This window comes from Phocoena phocoena, chromosome 13 (genome assembly GCF_963924675.1).
Source record: "Phocoena phocoena chromosome 13, mPhoPho1.1, whole genome shotgun sequence".
Lineage (NCBI taxonomy): Eukaryota > Metazoa > Chordata > Mammalia > Artiodactyla > Phocoenidae > Phocoena > Phocoena phocoena.
Genome location: NC_089231.1, coordinates 72,676,922 through 72,692,505, shown reverse-complemented (window position 1 = coordinate 72,692,505; position 15,584 = coordinate 72,676,922). Strand labels below are relative to the sequence as shown.

The following is a 15,584-nucleotide window of genomic DNA, read 5'->3' as shown; positions in this document are numbered from 1 at the left end:
TGTTCAGTTTTCTACCTCCTGTTTGTTGGACCTCAGTGAAAATGATGTGCTTAATGAGGTGATGCTAGCTCAGCACTTTGAGATGATTTCCAACGCTTACAACCTTGACAAAATACAGACTTGGGATAAGAAATGCCTGCGAGTTCTCCCTACTACTGTCTCTTGTTACTCAAATGTGGCCTCAGGCAGTTTCTGGTCGGTGCACTTTCCCTCCAGCGTGGGACATGACACCCAGAAAAGGTCTTTCCTGGCACCGAGGAGTGAAGGCTGAATTTGGAAAGCCTGTCTCTGGATCAGCGATGCTTTTCGAGGAAGATCTTGATCAAAAGGCGGTAACTGAAAATTAATAAAAGGAAACCTCAACTAAAACTGGAGTTGGGAGGGCCTGGAGAGGAAGCTCTTATGCCCTCTGGTAACTGACTCTGGTCAGTTACCCCAAAGTGTCAATCACAAACCCCAATGAGAAGCCACTGTCACTTGAACTGACTCTCTTCCAATGAACTTTCATTTTTTTCGATGATTTCCTTGTTCCACTCTCCTTTCTACAAATGCCTTCCACCCCTCAGAGTGTCTCTGCTAGATGAGATGGTGCTTGACTCATGAATCTTTTAATGACGCCAATTAGATCGTCATTTACTCAGCTGAACTTTTTAACACCTTTTACATATCTCTGCATACCCAGTGACCCAGTGCTATAATCATAGCAAATCTGAAAACACGTGAAAAAAAGTTACAACTACACAGCTAGAAGTTCATCAAAATTAACCTTGTTTCTAAAAAATCAGTGATCGAATTTGTATTTCTTTTTCGGGGGCGGGGGTGGTCATAGACCGTTTAAGATGCTGCTCTGTGTTCTGTTTAAAGTGTCACTACACTTCCAAGGTTCAATATAATTTCTTAAAAAAATAGTTTGCAGGGCCTTCCCTGGTGGCACAGTGGTTGAGTCCGCCTGCCGATGAAGGGAACTCGGGTTTGTGCCCCGGTCCAGGAAGATCCCACATGCCACAGAGCGGCTGGGCCCGTGAGCCATGGACGCTAAGCCTGCGCGTCCGGAGCCTGTGCTCCGCAACGGAAGGGGCCCCAGCAGTGAGGGGCCCGCGTAACTCAAAAAAAAAAAAAAAAATTACTTTGCTTTTCAATTATCTGTGGTACCTCAGAGCTTTCTGCTTCCTCCCTACTCACAGCACTGCATTAGGAAATCGGTGTTAAAACCTCACTGATAAACATTCTTCTCCCTTCTTCTTTGGATAAAGGGAATCCGTTGGAACGCTTAGTGGAGGACCCCAAAGTTACCAGAGGGAAAACTGCAAATGCATCTTCGTGCTGATTTTGCACAATGTGGGATCATAAACCCTTCTTTTCAGACATGAGAAAACTGAGGCCCAGAGGGGAAGTAATCTTCTCAAGCAAATTTCCAAATCCCTGCCCTCCTAAGAAACGTGTTAGACTGGACATTCTCACTGGATGCGGCCCTTCTTGCCCACTTAAACACGAGCACCCGCGATCCCAAGACTTCTTTATTCTTTTTGCTCCCTTCATCAGACAGCAGGGGACACCGACCTTTTCTCTGGATGTTCCACCCCAGCTACTGGAGCCAAGTGCTGCCAGGTCAGTGGGCCACCATCAGGGGGTCTTCCCAGTGCCTTGGCCTCACACCTCAAGCCCAGAGAAGAGTCTGGAAAACTAGCTGAGGGAGGGTGGGGGGAAGCTGCCCTCGCACTGTCGCAGGGCTTGGCAGGACACGCAGCCATGGTGAGCATGCCAAGATCCGTGGAGAAATGCTTTTTCCAGTCCGAAGTGGCTCCTTTAGGGTCCCAGCAGACCCCGACCCCGTTCAGCCCCCATACCCCCTCCACAGCGCCCTCGCCGACTCCTGCGCGCGCTCCTCCCGGGAACCCGGCCCAGGGCTTACCGAGGCCTGACGCGGAGGGGCGGGGGGAGAGGGAAAGGAGGAAGGGCAGCACGGAGGCGGCCCTTCCGGCCCACACTGGTTGTCATGGCGACCGCGGGCCGCCCCAAGCCAAGAGCAGCCTGAAGGGCGTCCGCCCAGGGCCCAGAAGGACCAGGCACCCAGCGAAACTTCAACAATCTTTATTACCAAACTCTCGCGGGGTTAACCCTTTAACCCAGCTAACAGCAAAACAGCGCTCTAACAGCATCTGGGGTGGAGGTGCACACCTAATAAAGACTGCCTCTTAAAAAATATATATATATATATGTACACATCTGCGTTAAGTATCTTTTTTAAAAAAGCAAAATTCACCAGTGTTGCCGAAAAAAAATCCCAAAGTGATTTCAGTCTAACCGCACCCCTACCCCCCACACACGAAAAAACATTGGCAGTGTATGCTGGCACAAACCCCAGACGAGATGCAGCTAGGAAAAAAAGCATCTTTCCTCTTAAAAAAAAACAAAAACTTTTCTCCTCCTTTCTGTTCAACCTCCATACCTTATTCCCAGAAACACCCAAAGAATTACATAACTAATTGCATAGACTAGACCCAGTTCACTTTCCCCAGCCTCCAGAAGTAAAAGTTCACACCAAGGATGGTTCCTTAGCAATTTTTGCCAGTACGACGGTCAGGAACTTGATCCCTAATTTCTGGGAACTTGCAAAAACCTGAGGCTTCCTGAGGGCTCCGTGAAAGATCACGGGCCAGTGTACCTGACCAAGACTGGAACGCCAGGCTGGGTAAAGAAAGGGGGCCTTTCCAAATAAAAACACCCAACACAACAAAACCTAAAGTCTAACCTGCCAGGTAAAAACAAGTAGAAGCTGGCTGTACCAAAAAGGTGCTTATCTCCTCCCTGCTTGAAAGTAATAACAAAGGGGAACAGAGTCCAGAGTATTTGACCTCATCTCCCTTCCAAGAACCTTGACCCACAGGCAGCATATTCCAGGCCAGAGGTCCCAGGGAGATTTTTGTGCTTCTGGCCAGGTAAAGCTGCTCCCAGGCTGCCTTCACTGCTGCTCCTCAGAAAATGTGTGCCCTTGTGCAGGGTGCTGAAGAATTAGGAGGGAAATTGTTTTTTGACTTTGACTTCGTAAATGACAGATACTTCAATCACAGCTTCTAGAAAACCACTCAAAGACCCCTGACCCCCAAGGGTCAAGGTCACAGATCCTTCCAGTTGATGGGCTCTTTGCCGGACTTCTGCAGCAGCTCATTGGTTTTAGAGAAATGCCTGCATCCGAAGAACCCCCTGTACACCGAAAACGGCGAGGGATGCGCGGTCTGCAGCACGTGGTGCCGCTTCTGAAAGAGGAGGAGACGGGGAGTGAGATTGTGGGGACACTCTCAGGACTTTAAAAAAAACCCACTCTGGCTGTGGCGCTTTCTGTCAGCTCTGCCGCTCCCCTGTGACAGCTCTAAATTCGCCCACTTTCCTCACGGTGTTGGTTTACTTGCAGCATCCACACAGGTCCGTGCGTTCATCCTCCACTGGTTGGTAGAGCCACTACCTGGGCTAGGCCCTAAGGATGCAGAGCACCCGTCTCTGCCCTCCACTGGGCACTCTCGATAGGACTCGTAGGTGCCCTTGTCCTATGACCCAGCAGTCCCACTGCTGAGACTGTTACTTGGTAAAGGACACCATGATGCACACATCTCCATAGAGATGCAGGCATGAGGAGGTGCACGGCTCCCATCAGGTAAAACCTACTATAAATCCAGTGTTATGCAACAGATTACAAATATTTTTCTAAAGTTCTGTTAACGCAACACCACACAGCTACTAGAAGAACAAGATCAAGCTACATATGCTGACACAGGGAGACCTCTAAAATATGTCAAGTGGGGGAAAAAAAGCAAGAAAAAGTGATAAGTGCATTAAATTAAAAAAAATTCTTTGGTAGGGGGGATAAGACCCAAGACACTATTTATAGTAGTTCCTTTAGGTGAAAGATTGTACCTTTCTATGCTGTTTGCATTATCTCACCACCAAAATAGAATACTTAAAATTTTTTTAAATGTCAACTGTAGTTAACTTAGTAGGAAGATTCTGGACCATTTTTGTTTTCTTCTTTATTCTTTCCTGTATTTAAATAAAAATCACCCAACAGGGCTTCCCTGGTGGTGCAGTGGTTAAGAATCTGCCTGCCAATGCAGGGGACACAGGTTCGAGCCCTGGTCCAGGAAGATCCCACATGCCGTGGAGCAGCTAAACCCGAGCGCCACAACTACTGAGCCTGCACTCTAGAGCCCACAAGCCACAACTAGAGAAAACCCGCACGCAGCAATGAAGACCCAACGCAGCCAAATATAAATAAAAATTAAAAAAAAAAAATCACCCAACAAATAATCGTCTTTCAAGATACCCCTGCCTTCAAGGCTGGGTTGAGGAGGGGCCATCAGTGAAGCCGGGCAGCCCAGTGTGGGTCAGGGCATGGAACCCCTGGCCCTGCCACTCAGCAGTGGCGCAGCCCCAGGGAAGTCACTGACCCTCCCTAGGCCACAGGTCACTTTTCACCTGTGGACTGGAAGTTAACAGCAGTGCCAGCTCAGGAAGATCCCATGAAGAACAAAAGATGGGTCGTGCGCGCAGAGCATCCCGGGAAGGGATGCAGGCCAGATGCTCAGCACAGGGTACAGCATATGGGGCAGGCCCCTGAACAGGAGAGCTGTGTGCATTATAAAGGACCAGTCAGCCAGCCTCCAGGGAAGGAAAAGACCTCTACATGCTGGACAGAGGAAGCAGGACGTTCAAAGGCAGGCAAGGGAGTAGGGGGCGGGGAGAAGTCCAGGTGGTTCAGGGGGCCTGGAGTTCACAGAGGGTGACAGGCAGGCCGGGGCCATGCCCAGACCCCAGCTCATGAGCCCAGGTCGAGGACTTCCAAGGAGAAGGCGTCTGTACGCTCTGCTCTGGGCAAGATGAGATGGGGCTGACCTGAGGCTAAGTTGGGCAGGTGGTGGTGTGGCTGAGAGAAGAAAGTCTATGTATGACTGGTTGCAGGAGGTGGGGATAGATACAAAGGGCGGAGAGGGGGAAGGAGAGGGGGAAAGAAAGGGAGGGGTCAAGAATGATATGCGATTTCTGGTTGGGCAACTGGGTAGACAGCGGTCCTTTTTATCCTTGGGCATCCAGGGGCCCAAGTTTAGTGAGGGATGGACGAGGAAAGGAGAATGGGAAAATGTTGCATTTGATGTGCTTCCAGGTCCCTAGTAAGGCAGCAGCTGAATATATAGGTCTAGTGCTCAGGAGACACCCCGGGTTACAGATGTGCAACTTGGTTTTTAATGGTCAATCTACCAGTTTTTTTTTTTTTTTGGTTGCGCCATGCAGCATGCAGGATCCTAGTTCCCCAACCAGGGATCGAACCCAGGCCCTCTGCAATGGAAGCACGGAGTCCCAACCGCTGGACCGCCAGGGAAGTCTGGTTTTTAATGGTCAAGCTACTTTAACAACTGTTTACTTTCAAACTGAACCATTATTAAGATTACAGATACACTGAGTAAGGGCGCTTCTGACCACAAACCTCCCTAAGACACAGACTGGAAATCACTCCCACACACACTTCATTACCGAGATAATCAGATCTTAGCAGTTAGTTCGTTCATGCCAGGTTTTATTCCTACTATTCCCTTCACGAAAAGAAAAACACCTCAAAACATCCTGCTCATTCACAGAGAACCTTTATAGAGAAAGCAGCTCTTCCATCTGACCTACACGCCCCCTTGCTGCTTGCATCCATGTGTATAAAGACACTGGACGGGGCTTCCCTGGTGGCACAGTGGTTGAGAGTCCGCCTGCCGATGCAGGGGACACGGGTTCATGCCCCCGTCCGGGAAGATCCCACATGCCACGGAGTGGCTGGGCCCGTGAGCCATGGCCACCGAGCCTGCGCCCCGCAACGGGAGAGGCCACAGCAGTGAGAGGCCCACGTACCGCAAAAAAAAAAAAAAAAAAAAAGACACTGGCCGGAGATGTCAGACAGTAAAGCCCAGTGCCTACCCGAGGCCAAGAAGAGTCGGAACGGATGGGGACTGGGAGGGGAGGCCTTGAAATCCTTTAATTTCTAACCATGTGAATCTACTACCTTAAAAAAGGAAAAAAGGCCTCAATTATGAAATAAAGGTAGAACTCCACTTAAGAGAAAATGGAGGAGATAACTGACATGTGAGTCAAGTCTCTAAAGCTGATGGCTGGCTTGGAACCCTGCCACCCTTGCCCGTGGGCTGGGCAGGCCTCCCCACGGGCCCGCCCAGGTGAGCTGGCTGCTCGGATCGGAGTCCGAAGCTCCATTCACCCCAAGTGGGCAAGTGACCTCGCCTCCCTGAGCCCCAGTACAAAGCGGGGTCAGCGTATCCCTCCCACCCCCAACAGCCTGCGTCGAGGTCAGGAGAGATGCTGTGTGAAAAGTGCTGGACTTGCTCCTGACACCTGTTTGCACGTATCTGATACACTATAAGCTACTGCCATGTCGCCTTGGTTCATCCCTTTACCTCACTTATGACGTGTTTATGCTATGATTTCTCCCCCACCCTCACTGCCCAATTCAGTGCCTCCCAGTAGCCCAAGCTAAACACTCCTCCTTCCTGTCTCCCTCCCTCCCAGCCCCATGCCCCCTCCTCCCCTTGCCAGTCTCCTTCATACCAGCATCTCCTCCAGTCCGGTCACAGGCATCCCAGAGAGAAATGCCAGTGCTCAGCACAGAGGAGGAAGGATTAGGATGGTTTTAGGACGGGGTTTAAGGGGATGAGGGAGGGCATTCAAGGATGACTTCCGGTTTTTAATCTCAGCAACCAAGTATACGCAGGTGGGTCGGGGGAGGATGCGGTGGGGTGGGCAGAGACTGAAGAGCTGGGTTGATGTCGGGGACCAGCAACCAGGGCCCAGGTTTAATAATTATCGCTGACGGTGTTTTCACGGGGGGAGGTTACATTTGCGATTAAGTGGAACTCTTCATGTTTTCCATATACCCTCAAACTTGTTGAAAGCAAGAGACTTACCTCGCTCATCATCTACTGCATCGTTTGTTACATGAATGCCTGGGGACGTGTGTTATCTTTCTGCGTATGCAGCAAGTTTATGCCAGTGTTACCAACTGCATCTAAGCAGAAGCTGGCCAGCTGCTCTCCTCATACACAACTAATCATTTCGTCTGAGTTCTGTTCAATTTTCTTTCTTTCCTTTTTTTTTTTTGGCTGCGCTGTGTGGCATGCAGGATCTTAGTTCCCTGACCAGGGATAGAACCTGTGCCCCTGCGTTGGGAGCACGGACTCTTAACCCCTGGACCGCCAGGGAAGTCCCTGAATTCTGTTCAGTTTTCGATGGGAAACCTAATCCTAATTATCACAGTTTTAAGGGAAAATAAGCTTCATTTTAGGACATGAACTTTCTAGGACCACATAAAGGGACTGCTAGAATTCTCTAACCTGTTTAAAAAAAAAAAAAAAAAAAAAAAAACAAACCCAAAACATACCCTATCAATGGCACTGCCTTTCTTCTGAGCATAAGAGCCCCAGAGCAGGAAGACAAGACCGTTCGAGTTCTGATTGAGCCAGGACACAACAGCATCGGTGAACTGCTCCCAACCTCTCTCTTTATGAGAATTGGCCTGATGCGCCCGGACGGTGAGGACGGCGTTGAGCAGGAGAACACCTGCGAGCACACAGCGAAGGCGGTTCAAGGGGGGCTGAAACGTGGAATCTAAAATTCGACACAAGTGAACATATCTACGCAACAAACTGACTCACAGATAACAGAGAACAGAGCTGTGCTTGTCATGGGGGGGATGAGGGAGGGATGGACTGGAAGTTTGGGGTTAAGAGATGCAAACTATTATATATAGGATGTACAGCACAGAAAACTCTTCAATATCCTTTGATAAACCGTAATTAAAAAGAATATGAAAAAGTATATGTATATGTATAATGGAATCACTTTGCTGTACAGCAGAAATTAACGTTGTAAATCAACTATATACTTCAATAAAATTAAAAGAGAAAAGAAGGGGGAGGCTGAAACGAGTGGGCCTAAACACCCAATAATGGGCTCAACGCATGACGAAACCACCCCGAGATGTAAGCTGGTGCAGCCACCTGAAATCAGGTGGTGGAGAAAGCATTAGGACGTGACCAGCTGGTGCCTCTGTGTGAGATTCATTCTCACCTCTGCACTTTCAAGACCGAACTTCTGAGTTTGCAACAGTGACCGTGCAATTATCCATCATCAGAAAGAATTGTTTAAAAAAATATACCCTGGGCTTCCCTGGTGGCGCAGTGGTTGAGAGTCCGCCTGCCAATGCAGGGGATACGGGTTCGTGCCCCGGTCCGGGAAGATCCCACATGCCGCGGAGCGGCTGGGCCCGTGAGCCATGGCCGCTGAGCCTGCATGTCCGGAGCCTGTGCTCCGTAACAGGAGAGGCCACAACAGTGAGACGCCCGCATACCACAAAAAAAAAAAGAAAAAATACCCTAACTGATATGAAATAACCCTGGAAAGTAACACAAGGAGGCCAAGACGTTTCACTGAAACAAAAACCTCACTGCAAGGAAAGAGCAGATATTCTTTCCTTATCCTGATTATAGTTTGTTAAAAAATGAGAAAGACGTCCCACAGATAGGTATTAAACACACACAACATAACCCGTGTGTCAAAATGAGAAAACTTGAGGCCACCTTCTGAATGGTCGAAGTTGAGTGGTTCAACGTAAAATATGAATGACGAGGAACCAACTTTTCCCTTTCATGCTATGATTAAAACATGAAAAACACTGGCTGCAGGATCAAAGCGAGATACATTTATTTCCACTAGGTTAGATTACTGGTTTATTACAAAGGATATTAAAGGATGCAGTCAAGTCGGGTGAAGAGGTGCAAAGGGCAAGACAGAGGGAAGGGCACGTGGCTTCCACGCCCTGTCTCAGCTTGCCTCTCTCCAATCTCCATGCGTGCACCAACCCAGAAGCTCTCCAAGTATCATCCTTTGGGGGCTTTATGGAGGCTTCATTACATAAGCATGATTGATTAAATCACTGGCCACTGGCAATGGATTCAACCTCCAGCCCATCTCCTCTCCCTGGATAGCAGGGGGTGGTGAGATACATTCTTTGACTTACATAACCTTAGCCATTTTATTAGAGCTCTCTGGTTCTTCACGGGTATCTTTTAAAAATATAAGCAAGCTAGACAGAAAAGACAGTTGAAATCCATCCAAAACACATCTAGCAGTGGCTGGTTTACCTTGCCTGGCCCATCCGGATAAATCTCCATGACCAGGATGAACAAAACCATCTATGTCTGTAGACAGTTCTTTATAAATGTTTTCCAAACTGAAAGCAAGCCAGAAGAAAAACAAACAAACAAAAAAACAGAATCTTAAGCACAATTCGGAAAGTCCAGGACCCTCCAGCACACACGCGAGTTAGTCTGCAAAGCCAGCCCTTGGGGCGGACAACAGGCGCACTGCACTGATTCATGGGAAACGCTGCCCTTCCTTTAGACAGGCACACCTGCCAAACGCCTTTACTTCGGTCAGTGCTTGGGTTTAAGGAAGAGAACTTTGGAAAACCTAAGCAAATTAGCCCAGGAGTTACCACCCCACTCCCAAGTGATGGATTTAGTTTATACCTTTAATGTTCATTATTTGTAAATGATATGTAAAATCCTCCAAGGCAGGGGTTCTTAACCAGGCATGATGTGGCCCCACAAGGGACTGCTGAAAACGTCTGAAGACATTTTTCATTGTCACAAATGGGGTGGGGGTGGGGCGTGCTGCTGGTATCTTGAGGCCAAGGGTGCTGCTAAACATCTTACCACGCACACGGCAGCCCCCCGACCACAAAGACCCAGCCCCACGTGTCAGTAGTGCAGAAACTGAGAAATCCCGCTCCAAAGGCTAGTGACGGTCCCACAAACAGGTGCACCTGTAATTTGAAAGTGATCACAATTGGAGCTGAGCCACCTGTAAAGCCTGCGTACCTGGGCGGGGGTGGCACGGGCCTTTGAACACTAAAGCAGAGCCCATGAGCTTGATTGGGTCCGTGATATGGATCCTGTCCCAGGACGACAACCTTCACCTGTGAACACCAGATGGCGAGGATCAAACACTATAGTACAGTCTGAACGGACACCTTGGCTGGCTGATAACTTATACAAAGGACTCCTTATACTATGAGGACAAGGGCAGGCCCCCACTCCCGGCCCAACTAAGAGCCCCCAGAAGGGAGCAGGTGACTTGAAACCATCACTGCATTACCCAGTTATCCTTCCCTCAGTCACCTGCTGCAGTGCCTCCTCCCTTCTCTGACCCACGTGTCTGAAACAAGCTGGGGTCAACTTTGCTTTCATCCCCTTCGTTTTTCAATTACAAAAGGAAATACGCCCTTGTCACAAGTACGTCCATCCAGAAATATATCAAGATCTCCTGGTCATCCCTACCCCGTCCTGATCCAACCATTTATAATCACCTATTGATATATAATGAGGGCCATTGTACTCATCACCCTACATTTTTGTGTTTCTCGCATCATACACTGTAGGCCTCCTTTAAGTCAACAGAGCTCAGTTGTTGATGGGCAGTCAGCTGGTTTCCCAGTTTTTTCCCTTAAAAAAATAACGCAGTAAACATCCTACTACATGTATCTTTACATACTGCTGCTTTCATTTCTATGGAATAGATTCAGAAGAGTGGAGTTGCTGGTCACAGTATTAAGTGTATTTAAAATTTTCATCGACATATGCCAAATTGCTTTTCCACGAGCTGAAGAAACTCCAGTTGCCCAGCAGCAGCACATGAAGGAGCCTGCTCCCCTGGACCGGTACGCCGCGGAGACACCGTGGGTTCAGCTCCAGACTGTCTCATTAAGCAAACATCGCGATAAAACAAGTGACATAAACTTTTTGGTCTCCTAGCGCATACACGATATGGTAGTCTATTAAGTGTGCAATTGCATGTCAAAAAAAAGTACGTATCTTAATTAGAAAGTACTTTATTGCTTAAAAAATGCTAACCAAATAAAAAAAAAAAAAAAATGCTAACCATCATCTGACAATGAAAGGTTGCCACAAACCTTCGATTTGTAAAAATCGCTGGACCTGCGGAGCGCAATAAAACAAGGTCTGCCTGTGTCCTCTTAAGGGATGGAACCAGAGGAGAATGAGGTCACTGTCACCGTCAGTGGTGTGAAAATACTACTAGGCCTTTTGATCGGGTGCCCGCCCACCCACCTCTCTTCATTCCCACACTTTTGCCGTGTTCCTTCTTAAGACTCTCCTTCCGTAGCCAACATACACTTTATCCTTCAAAATCCAGCTTCAGACGTTCCCACAATCAGGCAGCTTTCATGGGCCTCTCCATTCCTCCGGTTGGTACTCACACTGCCCCTGGCATATTCCCCAACATGAAGCAACCTGTCCGAGCGGGGAAGCTTTCTGGTTCTGGTCCCGGATAAGGATCTCAGAGGAGCCAGGTAATATCCCCTACCCTCCACATGCTCATTGGCAAAGAAGCCCCACCGGGCCATCTGATCCTCAGAAGTCTCATGCACTTTTCTTAGTCTTTCTTTACAATATTGCTCATTGGTACTCAAAACAGGACATACTTCAAACAAGGGGCAAACTAGTACTGAATTTAATGACTTGGTTTTTTTTTAACTTCATAAACAAGGAAGTGCGTTCGAAGTGCTTGCTCTGAAATGAAAATTGTGAAGTCTGCTAAGTATTAGGAGTGTCAGCCTTATCACGATGGCTTCTTCAACAATTTCACTTCTCTTTGATTTAACAGGTGCTTATTAAATCACGGGATTCCTACCCTCAGCTTACAAAATCAGTAAGGCAAAAGGAGAACAAAAAAATGGAACACCTCCAATGCAAGCAGATACTAAAACCCCACATCACAAAGGAAACCCACATCACAAATATAGTGGGGGACAGGCCTCCTTCCGGGAGGTGCCAGAGATGCCTCTAGTTGGTTTTCAAAAGACAGAAGTGAGGAGAGGGTCACCGCCCTGTCCAGCTCCAAAGGAGGAGAATGGAAGGTGGAGGTGAGGCTGGAAGCAGGAGGTGGCCGTATTCACCCTCAGCTTTCATAGTTTGCACCGTGGGAAGCCACAAACAAGCTTCTGACAGCGAGCAGCCATTGTATATACACTGAACCAAAGCAAAGGAATCTGTTAACAGGAGATGTGTTCAGGCCACAAGTCAAGAGTTTGAAAGCATCAACGGTAAAGGATGGTGTGGTCAGACAGAAAGAACACTGAGACGCAAGTCAAGGTGGGACCCCAGACAACCACTTGAAAAAGACTTAACTGCTTCGTGCCTCAGTTTCCTCACCACCACACTTTACCTCTCACGGGCATGGGGTCGGTTTAAGGATAAAATAAAATACAAGTGAGAGCATACAGACCCACGGTTTACGTACATACTTTTCTTTTTTTGCTTTATGAACGGCACACAGTAAAAGTTAAACAGGGTATGTACAGGCTAAAATACGGCCCGCCAAACCTCACAATCTCAGTATTTTATTTATTACTGAAATATGGACAGTGGCTTAACTCCAGTGTCCCTAATTAAAAACTACCATTTGAGTCCTACTCCCCTTTTAGTAAAATTCATCCACAACTTGTACTTACATCTCTTATGTCACACATTTGGGTCCATGTGAAGACTTGCTGCGGGGGTGGGTAAACAGTGTAATGTTTTCTTTCTTCTGCAACAAATCCCATAAGCTAATGTAAAGATAAACTAGATTTACAATCAGATTCTCACTGGAAAGCATAAGAATTCAATAAGAAAGCTTCTAATGCAAGCTACTGGAAGAGCTTTTAGCTAGCTCTTTGCCAAGTTTTATATCCAAATTCTGCGTAAAAATCAAGTTCCCCTCCCGACATTTTAATTCCCTTCTCCTTTCTTTGGGCTGCGTCAAAGTTGATTGGCCTGACAGCCTTGATTTCCTGCGGGTGCTAACCCCTCCCTCTTTTGTTTAAAGGGCAGGTTTCATTCAGTCGGGTTTGTGGTTTTACCAGGCCACTCTTTCCTTGGGAGCAGACTAAACAAACGGGTTAAAAGAAGCTATGAGGGCTTCCCTGGTGGCGCAGTGGTTGAGAGTCCGCCTGCCGATGCAGGGGACACGGGTTCGTGCCCCGATCCTGAAAGATCCCACATGCCGCGGAGCGGCTGGGCCCGTGAGCCATGGCCGCTGAGCCTGCGCTCCGCGATGGCAGAGGCCACAACAGTGAGAGGCCCGCGTACCGAAAAAAAAAAAAAAAAAAGCTATGATATCACCTCATAGTCTTTAAAAAATCTTAAACTGGGCAGATTCAAAACATCATGGCTGTATGTTGAAGGAGGGAAAGTAGGAGCTCACGAAAGCAATATCCTATAAACGTGGGCTTGGCCTGCTATATTTACAAGTGCCCGCAGTCTCCAACTTTACCTTAATAAAATATGGTTTCCCGAACTCCCCGCTGAGGTGCTTCTTCCAACTCTCACCAAAACCTACAGGCACATTGCGCGCTGCGAGTCTGAGCAGTGCGGCGGCTTTGTTCCTCTGGATGCGGACCAACTGCTCGGGGCTCAGTGGCGACGAGGGCGGCGTGCCGGGCTCCTCCTGCCCGGCCCGGATCTTCTTGGCGGGGCTGGCCTGCAAGTGGTCCCCGCAGAAACGGGTCACGAGCTGCAGCGGACCTCTCCCGGGAGCCCGCAGCTTCCGTCCCCAACCCAACAGCCCAGGGTAGAGGACACCCATTCTTGGGGTTTCAGCCCCGCTCGGCAGGTACGTACAAAACCGGACTCTGGAAACCCAGGGCTGATCCCAGTCCGGCACTAACAGGCCGCTGCCCCAATTTCGAGTTTGGTACCAAAACAGGGCAGGAAAAAGGTCTGTGAGCAAGGCCCGCAGCGCCTCGCTAGGGGTTCGCGGAGAAGGGGCCCAGCACCCAGGGCCCCGCCCCGCGGGTCCCGCCACTAGCGTCCCCACGTGGTCTTTTCGCGGCAAAAACCCTCCCCTCCAGGACCCACCCCCTCCCTCCTCTGATTGGAGGGTGGGCCGGGCCCCTCGCCTCTGATTGGCGCCGTGGGCCCCGAGGTTCGCCTCCATTGGCTGACCCCTCAGCATGGCCGCCGATGAGGCGCCACGGCGGCTGTTTTGAACACGTGGAGGCCCCAGTTTACTCAGTCAGCCCCATGTTCCTGCAACCCCTCGGTCGCGCGGGGTCCGCCGCCCTCCTCGCCCTCGTCGCCCTCTTCGCCCTCCTCACCCTCCCTTCCCCCTGACCCCCGGCCCCACGAGCGGTCCCCGCCGCGCCTTACCGCCTCATCCCCTCTCTCAGCTACCGCCGCCACGCCGTTCCACTGCTCGGCCGGCTCGGAGCTGCAGGCACGTCGCTTCCTGGAGGGGCTCGGGGAGAAGAAGGAGTAGAGGGTCTTCTGGCCAATCATCCTGGAGCCGAGGAGGGAGCGAACGCGCGCTGCCCGGGGACCCGCGAGCTTGGCGCTAGCCGCGGCGGTCAGCAATTGGCGCCAAGCAACCCGCGCATGCTCCGACCGGGGGGGGTGTGGGCGAGGGGGCAGCGGAGGTCCTAGTGCGCATGTGTGGGAGGGGCCGCTGGGCAAGGTCCCTGAGGCGAAGTGGGGCTCAGAAAAGTCTTTAGAGCGGGCGGGGTCCCTTAGGTCGGTTCACTCAGATGTTTACTCTTTCATTCATTCTTCTCACCCATCATACCTCTGCCTTGGGCAAGTCCCTCCACCTCTCAGCCGGTGAAAGAACTTAAAAGTACCCGCCCCGTGGGGTTTTTTGTGGGAGTGAAATTAGCTTTAAAATAGTAATTGTTAAAAAAAAAAAGTAATCGTTTTGCTTTTAGTTGTCCAATTTTCACGACCTGTTTTACTGACGACAAAACCAAGGCCTAGAAGCCTAACCTGTAAGGTCTGGGGGAGACTTTAACAGAGGTCATTAAGGTTAAACTCCAAACTAGTCATCCTCTGAAAGGCATCCCCATACACCTGGGATTCTTCCCCTCTCCCTCCCTCCCCACATCCAAACTGTGGACAGGTCCTCTTGGGTTCATCTCCATAATAAAGCCCAAATTCAAATGCTGTTCTCCATCTCTGGTCTACTAACTACAGTCCCAGCAGGTCTTCTCTTTTCCTACCTAATCATCTTTTTGAAATGTAAATTACACCATAATAATCCCCAGGTTAAAATCCTATAGTTTCCAAATATGTTTGGAATAAAATCCTTGCTTCTACATACATACAGATGGTCAACAGGCACAGGAAAAGATGCTCAACATCTCTAATTATTAGAGAAATGCAAATTAAAACTACAATGAGGTATCACACCAGTCAGAATGGCCATCATTAAAGTGTCTACAAGTAGTAAATGCTGGAGATGGTGTGGAGAAAAAGGACCCCTCCTACACTGTTGGTGGGAATGTAAATTGGTGCAGCCACTATTGGAGACCAGTATGGAGGTTCCCTAAAGAAACTAAAAATAAAGTTATCATATGATCCAACAATCCCACTCCTGGGCATATATAGGGAAAAAACTCTAATTCGAAAAGGTATATGTGCCCTAATGTTCATAGCAGCACTATTTACAATAGCCAAGACATGGAAGCAACCTAAACGTCCATTGACAGA

At 49.1% G+C, this 15,584-nt stretch overlaps 1 protein-coding gene across 1 annotated transcript; it reads right to left on the bottom strand.

Moving 5' to 3' along the window:
* Positions 1-3,116: 3,116 nt before the first annotated feature.
* Positions 3,117-14,449, bottom strand: UNG (uracil DNA glycosylase). Its single transcript, XM_065890435.1, has 7 exons — positions 14,253-14,449; positions 13,378-13,584; positions 12,575-12,670; positions 9,924-10,021; positions 9,186-9,274; positions 7,424-7,602; positions 3,117-3,257 (listed from the first exon to the last, which is right to left on the bottom strand). Exons 1-7 carry the CDS (start codon positions 14,379-14,381, stop codon positions 3,117-3,119), a joined length of 939 nt encoding a protein of 312 aa, XP_065746507.1. The 5' UTR covers positions 14,382-14,449.
* Positions 14,450-15,584: the final 1,135 nt, after the last annotated feature.